This window comes from Nycticebus coucang, chromosome X, assembly GCF_027406575.1.
Source record: "Nycticebus coucang isolate mNycCou1 chromosome X, mNycCou1.pri, whole genome shotgun sequence".
Lineage (NCBI taxonomy): Eukaryota > Metazoa > Chordata > Mammalia > Primates > Lorisidae > Nycticebus > Nycticebus coucang.
Window position 1 is genome coordinate 170,934,054 of NC_069804.1, and position 11,737 is coordinate 170,945,790.

General features: G+C 37.7%; 1 protein-coding gene across 1 annotated transcript; it reads right to left on the bottom strand.

Annotated features, from left to right (window-relative positions):
• Positions 1–3,622: 3,622 nt before the first annotated feature.
• Positions 3,623–4,471, bottom strand: LOC128577083 (E3 ubiquitin-protein ligase SIAH1-like). The gene has a single exon (XM_053579112.1). The coding sequence runs from the start codon at positions 4,469–4,471 to the stop codon at positions 3,623–3,625; it is 849 nt and encodes a 282-aa protein (XP_053435087.1).
• Between the last annotated feature and the right edge of the window lie 7,266 nt (positions 4,472–11,737).

An 11,737-nucleotide genomic window follows, 5' to 3' on the forward strand; every position in this document is an offset into this window, starting at 1 on the left:
TCAGAACATCCTTCATGAATACTACAAAAAATTCTATTCTCAGAAATATGAAAATCTGAAGGAAATAGACCAATACCTGGAAGCACACCACCTTCCTAGATTTAGCCAGAAAGAATTTAAAATGTTGAATAGACCTATATCAAGTACTGAAATGGCATCAAGTATATGAAATCTCCCAAGAAAGACAAGACCGGGACAAGATGGCTTCACATCAGAATTCTACCAAACCTTTAAAGAGGAACTAGCACCTATATTGCATAACCTTTTCCGAGACATAGAAAAAGAAGGAATACTTCCCCACGCATTCTATGAAGCAAATATCATCCTGATCCCCAAACCAGGAAAAGACCCAAAAAGGAAAGAAAATTATAGACCAATATATTTTATTAATATAGACGAAAAAATATTTAATAAGATCCTAGCAAAAAGAATCAAGCAACACATCAAACAAATTATACACCATGACAAAGTTGGTTTTATCCAGGGTCTCAAGGTTGGTTCAATATACGTAAATCTATTAATATAATACATCACATAAACAAAATAAAAACTATATGATTCTCTCAATTGATGCAGAAAAACCTTTTGATAACATCCAGCATCCTTTCATGATCAGAACACTTAAGAAAATAGGTATAGAAGGGATATTTCCTAAACTGATGGAGGCCATCTACAGCAAACACACAGCCAATATCATATTGAATGGAGTAAAATTGAAAACATTTCCACTCAGATCAGGAACCAGGCAAGGTTGCCCATTGTCTCCACTGTTTTTTAACATTGTAATGGAAGTTTTAGCCATCACAATCAGGCAAGAGAAGGCAATCAAGAGTATCCAAATAGGGTCAAAGGACATCAAACTTTCAGTTTTCACAGATGATATGATTTTATACCTGAAAAACCCTAAGGACTCAACTACAAAACTCTTAGAAGTGATCAAGGAATACAGCAGAATCTCAGGATACAAAATCAATGCTCACAAATCTGTAGCCTTTATATATGCCAACAACAGTCAAGTTGAAAAAGCAGTCAAGGACTCTAATTCCTTTTACAGTAGTGCCAAAGAAGATGAAATATTTGGGAATTTACCTAACAAATGAAGTGAGAGATCTCTATAAAGAGATCTATGAAACTCTGAGAAAAGAAATAGCTGAAGATGGTAAGAAATAGAAAAACATACTATTCCCATGGCTGGGGAGAATCAACATTGTGAAAATGTCCATACTACTCAAAGCAATTTACAAATTTAATACAATCCCTATTAAAGCACCATTGTCATACTTTAAAGATGTGGAACAAATAGTACTTTGTTTTATATGGAATCAGAAAAAACCTTGAATAGCCTAGACATTACTCATAAATTGAAAACAAATCAGGACAAATCACACTACCAGACTTCAGACTATACTATAAATCTATAGTGATCAAAACAGTATGGTACTGACACAAAAATAGAGAGGTAGATGTATGGAACAGAACAGAAAACCAAGATATTTACCCAGACACTTACGGTCATTTGATCTTTGATAAGCCTGAGTTGGGGGAAAGATTCCCTATTTAACAAATGGTGCAGGGTGAATTGACTGGAAACTCTTAGAAGACTGAAACTGGAACCACACCTTCCACCATTAACAAAAATTGAATCTCGGTGGATAAAAGATTTAAACTTAAGTCACAAAACTATAAAGATTCTTTGAGACAGTGCAGGAGAAATACTTGAAGAATTGGCCTGGGAGAATATTTTATGAGGAGGATCCACACGGGAATCGAAACAACACCAAAAATACATTACTGCGATTTGATCAAACTAAAAATCTTTTGCACAGCCAAGAAAACAGTAAGTAAAGCAAGCAGACAGCTGTCAGAGTTGGAGAAGATATTTGCAGGTTATGTCACTGACAAAGGTTTGATAACCAGAATCCACAGAGAACTCGAACATACTAGCAAGAAAAGAACAAGTGATCCCATCTCAGTGTGGGCAAGGGACTTGAATAGAATCTTCTCTGAAGAAGACAGGTATAAGGCCTACAGACACATGAAAAAATGCGCATAATCCTTAATTATCAGCAAAATATAAATCAAAACCATTTTGAGTTATCACCTAACTCCAGCAAGAGTAGGCCACATAACAAAATCCCTCAACTGTAGACGTTGATGTGGATGTGGAGAAAGGGGAACAATTCTGCACTGCTGGTGGGAATGCAAACTAATACCTTCCTTTTGGGAAAGAAGTTTAGAAATTACTTAGGGATCTAAAATTTGACCTGCCCTTCGATCCTGATATTCCTCTACTAGGTATATATCCAGAAGACCAAAAATCACTTTGTAACAAAGATATTTGCACCAGAATGTTTATTGCAGCCCACTTCATAATTGCCACGTCATAGAAGCAGCCCATGTGTACATAGACTCACAAATGGATTAATAAACTGTGGTATGTGTACAGCATGGAATATTATGCAGCCTTAAAAAAGATGGATATTTTACCTCCTTTATGTTTACATGGATGGAGGTGGAACATCTTCTTCGTAAAGTATCTCAATACTGGAAAAAATGTATCCAATGTACTCCGCTCTACTATGAAAGCAATAGATAAGGACCCATACTTCTATGTGAAAGCTATAACCCAACTACAGCCCAAGATGAAGGGGAAAGTTATGAAGGCAAAGAAAATGAGGAACAGAATAATCAAGAATGGAGTTAAGAAGCTTCAAAAAGCAGCTCTTCTGAAAGCTTCTCCCAGAAAAGCACCTGCTAAGGGTGCTGCTGCTGTTGCAGCGGCTGCTGCTAAAGTTCCAGCAAAAAAGATGACCCATGCAGGCAAGAAGGCTGTAGCCCAGAAGGTTCCTGCCCAGAAAGCCACAGGCCAGAAGGCAGCACCTCCTCCAAAAGCTCAGAAGGGTCAAAAGGCTCCAGCCCAGAAAGCACCTGCTCCAAAGGCATCTGGAAAGAAAGCATAAGAGTCTATAATTAAAGTAATAAAGGTTCTTTTTGACATGGTGGCAAAAAAGAAAAAAAAAGCTATGATTTAATTTAAAAAACCTGAATTACAGAAAAGAAAGTCAAATTTATTTAATCAAAAACTAGAATGAAAATTAGCAAATGCACACAGACACAAAAACACACAGCAGCATTATGTAATGACTCCCAAAGGGGGAAAGCAGTGGTCCATAACGACTCAAGATGGCTTGTCAGTTCAAAAGAAAATAACCTACACATGCACACACACACTCACACACAGGTTCATTTGCTCACACACACAAAAGCACACACACGATCACATGCGCACGTACTCGCAAACTACAAACCCAGTACTTTTCAGCAATACAATCAATGTACTACAAGCACAAAACTCAGAATTATTTTACAATGCTTCCATTTTTAATAACGAAGATGCCCACTTTGGGTGTACAAATATACATTTTCAGTGGTTTACTGTTGACTCATTTTTAAATCAGTATTACTACACGAAACTGCTTCCTGTATTTTACAGCCTTTTATTTACTTTTATGTATCTACCTTGCACCAAGCAAAAGACTTTCAGGTTGGCAGGCAGAAGGGTGCCTTATTTTCTGCGAAATTAAAGTTTTAAACACTGGCCAGAAAACGTCTTACTGCCATTTCAACACTGGGCAATAGTTACAGTGATGCTTAAATCGCCATTTTTTGCAAAAAGCTGTGCAGTGTCGGTGTCAAAGGCAAGGCAGTCACTGTTCATCATGGCTGTCTCAATGCCCTCTCGAATGGACCGAGGAGTTGCTTCCCAAGTCAGTTGCCGTCTATGACCTTTGAGCTCAAGTCGGTAAGTAAAATTTTCTGCTTGCTGGGCTGTTCCTAGCAGCTGTAGAATTGCGCAGAACCGCTCTTGTCCAAGGTGGTTTTCCTGTTTCTGCAAGACCACCATGAAGTGCAAGCCAAAACAGGACTGCATCATGACCCAGTAAAAAGTACCATGAACATTAATGTTCATAGCAAGGAAAATTGTAGTCTCTCCCTGTAGTACTGTAATGGAGTCATGCTGGTCCATCAGATGGGGCAGCACAGCATCCAAAGTGCCTTCCCACTGACAGAGAATACCAGGGCACGGACAGCAATAAGGCCTAAAGTCACAGCTCTCTTCGTGGTCTGCTTTTTGTGCGGGTGGCAGAGTTAGTCCACACCCAGAGGAGGCATATTTACACGGAAACATAACTGAATTGGCCACTTTTTCCATAGCCACGTTGCGAATAGATCCCAGTGGGCCCCGGCAAGTTGGACAAGAAGCCAGATTTTGGCGACAGCTGTTACACACAAGATGACCATGCTGACACTGAAGGATGGGTGGTAAGATGTACTCAAAACAGACCGGACACTCAAAAAGACTCCTCAAGTCATTGCTGGGTGGAGTCGTGTCAGGCAGGGCCGGCTCCCTCTGGGATGGTGGACTCTGTGAGGGATCATCAGGCTGTGCTCTGTCAGGCTGATGGCTCATTTCTGTGGGCCGAGAAGGCTCCTGGAGCCCGGTCCTGGCTCAAACGCGCTCAGCCCTCAACTCCTGCCAATGCGAGTAGCGCCACTGCCTTGGTGCCCAAACCAAACAGACACTCTGGGTCGCCGCCGCTGCTGGAGAGCGTTCCCCTCAGTGGCCGGGCTTCCTCTTAACCGCCTCACTGTCGCAGTCGCAGACGTTTGGCGTATCCTCCTTCACGCTGCACGCTCGCCCCCTCTAACTACTATAAGATGGACGTGGCCCAGGCCCCAAGGAGGGGCCCCCGGCATGCCAGGCTCCTGGTTGCTGTTTTATAGAAGAATTCTTCATCCAAATTCAGCATATGTTGTATGTGATTGTCTCATTGGACTTTTTGCCTCTCCTGGGGCCAATGTGGATAAATTGCATTTCACTAGAAAATTATCCATTGCATCTGTGTTCAAATGTATTTGAACAGAATGCTGCAAACTTTGCACTTAGGAGACTTGAAATTTTCTTTGTATTGAAGACTATGTCACCTTTGTCATTTTAAATTTCGAGCATTTGTCTTTCTCTTTTGATTAACTTATCCAATGACTTTTCATGTTTCTGATATCCACTCAAGTAAAGCTGCCATTCCTCTTAAAAATAAATAAATAAAGATATATTACATGCTTTGATATAAATTGTTTCTATTGTTTGAATTAGATCTTCAAAAATATCATAGAGTATATTTAACATGGCATGAGATAAAATAATACCATGAGATTTACATGAAAATCACTTTGTAGGGATCTGGGGGCCACATCCAGGAGTAAATGCACTCTAAAAGCTTTGACACTTGAGAATAAGACAACCAGATAGAAAAAGCACATAAGCAGCAAATCATGGCATTAGACAATGAGAATTGCATATCTTGATTTGCAATCAAGATGATTTTTCCACCTGAATTCAGGCAATCTCTAAGATTAAAGGGCTAAATTTATTTATTTAGTGACAGTTTATAATGCCAATATTCAGCAATGGTTTGTATTTTCAATCAAAATCCAAATAGATTTTTTACGATTATAAAAAATAAAAATAAAATTACATGTCAGAAGAAATGCACAAGATTTGCCAATAAATTTTTGAGGAATACTTTAAGGGACTTGACTTATCAGATATGAAAATACGTCATAATAGCCACAGTAACCCATAGAGTATGGTATTGACAAAAGAATAAACGAATGAGTGGAATCGACAAGTCAAGGAACATACTTATGTACAGACATCAATGAAACATACTTACATGGGGTGAGTCAAAGAGGTCAGGGAAAGATGGACTAATACGTATAACTGGGTCTTCTGAAAATACATTTGGAAGGAAATAATATAAATTTTTGCCTAGAAATATTTTTGAATGATTATCTGAGCTTCATATAAATAAAATGACAGAGTTAATGAAATGGATATAGTAAGAGGAAATACAGTATAATATTTTGTAAATTCAATGTGACGATTTCCTAGCAAGATCAAAAGTCCAGAATGGATAAAATAGAAAACTTAGTCACATTAACCACATGAATATTAAAATCCTCTATACATCAGAAGATTCAATAAATAAACTCAAATGACAAAAAACAGGTGAAAAAAATTAAAAATGTAAGAGAATTTTCACATCTCTAATTCTGGAAATCAATTATTAGCAATTTATCATACAATGTATGATTAATATAATTTAAAACAGGCAAAAGGGGCAGCGCCTATGGCTCAAAGAAGTAGGGTGTGGGCCCCATATGCCAGAGGTGGCGGGTTCAAACCCAGCCCGCCAAAAACTGCAAAAAAAAAACCAACAACAAAAATAATAATAATAAAATAAAATGGGCGAAGGACGTGAATACACTACTCACAGAATTAAAAATAATCAGCATGTGAGACTGTGTGCAACCACAGTAGTTTCTAAGTAAATGAAAATTGAAATAGCAAAAGGATTTTTTTAATTATATGGAAAATTTGGAAATGTATGAAGTGTGATGATATCTACTTCTAGAGAGAGTACAGAACAAAAATAATATTTCACAGATGTTTAGAAGGAGTATAAATTTGCTCTAACCATTCTAGAAAATAATTTGGCAATTATTATGAACATTTTAAGAGTGCATACCCTTTGATGCAGCTTTTTCACTTGTAGGAATTTACCCAATCAGTATAAATGAATATATAGACAGGGATACTCATTATCATATCCCTTGGTGTCTAGACATTGCAAAGCTCTTCATTGTCAAAACCAATTGAAATCAGTTGTCTTTCTGAGTCAAGATATTTCACTTTTAAAGTTTTACCCCCAAATCATACATCCAAATAATGTAACCAGACCAGTACCAAAAAAGAATTTATTTGATCAAGGCAGTTAATCATTCTCTAAAATTTATTAAGGTTCATTTAAATTCACAAAAACACTTTCTTAGAATCCCAGCAGTAGATATGGGCATTAGGACTAGACATAAACAAATTGTTCATAGCTGGGTGTTGTGACAGGCGCCTGCAGTCCCAGCTACTCGGGAGGCTGAGGCAAGAAAATCACCTAAGCCCAAGAGTTGGAGGTTGCTGTGAGCTGTGACACCATAGCACTCTACCGAGGGTGACAAAGTGAGACTCTGTCTCTAAAAACAAACAAAAAAAAATTGTTCAATCTATATCATTATTAGATATTTTATCCAACTTCATTCATTTCTCTCCCTATGTATAAATACGTAGATGTGGACTCAAAATCTATGATATTGCATGGTATGTGGTTTTGATCTGCCAATTTTCTTACTGCCCAATTGACAAAAACATAAGAGGAACTCAACTATTGAAGAAGTTCTATATTGTAATGGTTTCAGTAAGTTAGTTTTGATAATTAGCTATATTAAAATATTACTGGTATAAATTAGGTGCTCAATGTATATTAACTGAATGATTAAATAAGCATTATTTATTGAGAGGGGAAAAGAAAATGTGGAACATGGGTAGGAGAAAAACATAAACCATTAACCCAAGTATCTGTTGCATGTCTTAATTTCTGAATTTTTTTTTCTTCAAATGTTTTCAATGAATACTTTGTATCAGGCACCATTCATTTATTCAAAAAATATTTACTGACCACTTACTTTAAACTAGGCATGATTTTAAGAACTGAAGACATACGACAGCAAAAACCTTAAATGATAAAACTTAGACTGTTTGGGGAATTCCATAGCTTAGCCCTTATACACACAACACCTATCTAAAGGTTTCTTCAGCATGTTTCAGAAAAATATAAACCTGTTAGTAAGGACGTCTTTAAAGCTGTAGATTGTTTGAGATTTCATTCTTTCAATACATACATTTATAAAATGTCTACTGCTACTGCTCTGGGCACTTGGAAAACATCAACAAATGAGAAAGACAAAGTCTTTGCCCTCTAAGGGATTGGATTTTAGAAAAAAAATCATTTAAGTATTAGTAAGTGGCATGAATAAAATAATGAAGCACTGGTGATAAAACTAATGAGAACCACTGACCCCCGGCCTTGGGCCACAGGAGCCGGGCAGGAAGTCAGAGGGTGAGTTGCCAGCTTCTGGGGCCTCAGGGATCACAGGAACGAAGCAGGAGTCACTGGACCCTCTGGTTCCCTGCCTGGCTCCTGTGATCCTCGTAGCCAGTGGCAACGCCCTCTAGCTCCCCTCTGGCTCCAGTGACCTACAGATAGCAGTACCCCACACTGACGGCACCACCCAGGACAGTGTCAGTGACACCCTTGACAGTGGTGGTGGCTCCTTGGTCACTCCCACTGGGCTCAAATTGAGCTCACAGTGGACCCTGCTGCCTAGATGCTGAAGACCTTTTGCACTCTCCACCAGATTGGTGTTTATATTGACCAGAACAATTGGTTTGGTACTCTTGACCTGGGCTGATCAACTGGGGACACACCAAAGTTGTACACTAGTTGTGTTGTTGTGGGAGAGTGGAATTCTTCCCTTGCAGTTGTTGCCTATAGGGGGTGGGGTGTCTTATTTGCCTATATATCTCCACAGCTGAGATTTCAGCCCAAAGCCACTGATTTACTAGGATTGGGCAGAGACTAGCTGAATACTGGTCAGCACCATCTCGCCCCACCACACCAAGCAGGTCCCCAGAGTTTCAGGCTATAGTTCTGAATAGGATCTTTGTAAAGCTCTAAGGGGAAAGCCACATTCACCAATCCCAGTTCTTTGGTAAAGGGCTGGTTGTTATAACTCCAGGAGCTCTGAATTCAATATCACCTTGTCAGTTTCTCTAGCCAAACAGTGAAAAATAATCATGGGGCAAAATCAGTGGAAAAACTCTGGCAATACAAATAATCGGAGTAGATCAAATCCCCCAAAGAATGACAAAGGAGACACAACAGAAGATCCCATTCATAAACAAATGGCTGAGATGTCAGAAATCAAATTCAGAATTTGTATTGCAAATAAGATTAACAAAATGGAGGTAAAGATGAAATTAGAAACTCAAAGAGCAATTCAAAAGTTATCTCAAGAATTCAATGAATTCAAAGACAAAGTCACCAAAGATTTTGACACATAGAAACAAGAACTTGCAGCCCTCAAAGATCTGAGAAATACAACAGAATCCCTCAGTAACAGAATGGAGGAGGCAGAAGAAAGGATCTCTGACATTGAAGACAAAGCTTTTGAATGCTCTCAAATGCTCAAAGAGGAAGAGAAGTAGAAATCAAAAATGTATCATTCCCTGAGATAATTGTGAGACCAATCCAAAAGGGCAAACATTTGCCCCCTAGGAATCCCTGAAGGAGAAGAGGATGGTCCAAAAGGCACAGATACTCTAATCTAAGAGATAATTGAGAAGAACTTCCCAAGCATGGCAGGAGACCCTGAAATTCAGATAGCAGACAGTTTCAGAACCCCAGCAGGACTCAACCCAAATAAACCATCTTCTAGACACATTGCAATTAACTTCACCAAAGTTCATATGAAGAAATCCTGCAAGCAGCCATATGTAAAAAAATCATAACTTACAAGGGGAAGAATATTAGAATGACTGCAGATCATTCTGCTGAAACTTTTCAAGCCAGAAGAGGATGGTCATCGACCTTCAATCTCCTAAAACAAAACAACTTTTATCTCAGTATACTGTATCCAGCTAAATTAAAGTTCATTTATGACAGAGAAGTTAAATACTTTAGTGACATACACATGTTGAATAAATTTGCCATAACCAAAACAGCTCTTCAGGAAATCCTCTGACTCATCCTCCATAATAAGCAGCACAATGCTCTACCAACAAAGTAAACTCACTCTAAAATTCTTGACCAAAACCCAATTTCCATAGTGATTTGAAAATTCAAAATGTCCACTGAACTTTTGAAAAACTTGACACCCAAAAAATGCTACCAGGATTATCAATACTCTCAATTAATGTGAACTGCTCAAACTTTCCTCCTAAGAGGCACAGGTTGGCTGACTGGCTACAAAAACTCAGGCCAGATATCTGCTGCATACAAAAATCAATCTCACTTACCTTAAAGGATAAGGTGAGGAGATGGGCATCTGTAATCCAGGCAAATGGAAATCAGAAAAAAAGCAGGGTGGCAATTTTATTTGCAGATAAAATAGGCTTTAAAACAACAGAAGTAAGGAAAGACAAAGGTGGTCACTTCACATTTATTAAGGGAAACACTCAACATGATGAGATGTGAATTATTAACATTTCTGTACCCAACCAGAATGCTCCTCAATTTATAAAGGAGACCCAAACAGACATTAACAATTTGATATCTTTTAGCACCAGAATAGTTGGAGATTTTAACACCCCTTTGGCAGTACTGGATAGACTTTCCAATAAGAAAGTAAGTAATTAAATTTTGAATGTAAACTTCACCATACAACAATTGAATTTAACAGATATCTGGAGAACATTTCATCCTAACAAAACTGAATACACATTCTTCTCATCAGCCCGTGGAACATCCTCCAAATTGATCACATCTTAGGTCACAAGTCTAACCTCAGCAAGTTTAAAAGAATAGAAATTATTCCTTATATTTTCTCGGACCATCATGGAATAAAAGTCGAACTCAGTAACAACAGGATCTGCAAACTCACACAAAGAGGTGGAAACTAAATAATCTTATGCTGATTGTTAGCTGGGTCATAGATCAGATTAAGGAGGAAATAAACAATTTTTTGGAACAAAACAATAATGAAAACACGAATTATCAGAACCCGTGGGATAATGCAAAGGCAGTCCTAAGAGGGAAATTTATAGCATTGCAAGCCTTCCTCAAGGAAACGGACAGAAAGGAAGTCAACAACTTAATGGAACATCTCAAGCAACTGGAAAAGGAAGAACATTAAAACCCCAAACCCAGCAGAAGAAAAGAAATAACCAAAATTAGAGCAGTATTAAATGAAATTGAAAACAAAAGAATTATTCAAAAGATCAATGGGGGGCAAGACACGATTGTAAGAGGGACTTTAGCTAACAAATGCAATCAGTGTAACCTGGTTTCTTGTACCCTCAATGAAAAAAAAAAAAAAGATCAATGAATCACAAAGTTGGTTTTTTTTAAAGATTAACAAATTTGATAAACCTGTGGCTAACCTAACCATAAACAGAGAAGCAAAATACTTAATGTCATCAATCAGAAATGACAAAGGTGAAATGACAACAGGCACCTCAGAAATTCAAAACATCCTTCATGAATACTACAAAAAATTCTATTCTATTCTCAGAAATATGAAAATCTGAAGGAAATAGACCAATACCTGGAAGCACACCACCTTCCTAGATTTAGCCAGAAAGAATTTAAAATGTTGAATAGACCTATATCAAGTACTGAAATGGCATCAAGTATATGAAATCTCCCAAGAAAGACAAGACCGGGACAAGATGGCTTCACATCAGAATTCTACCAAACCTTTAAAGAGGAACTAGCACCTATATTGCATAACCTTTTCTGAGACATAGACAAAGAAGGAATACTTCCCCACGCATTCTATGAAGCAAATATCATCCTGATCCCCAAACCAGGAAAAGACCCAAAAAGGAAAGAAAATTATAGACCAATATATTTTATTAATATAGACGAAAAAATATTTAATAAGATCCTAGCAAAAAGAATCAAGCAACACATCAAACAAATTATACACCATGACAAAGTTGGTTTTATCCAGGGTCTCAAGGTTGGTTCAATATACGTAAATCTATTAATATAATACATCACATAAACAAAATAAAAACTATATGATTCTCTCAATTGATGCAGAAAAACCTTTTGATAACATC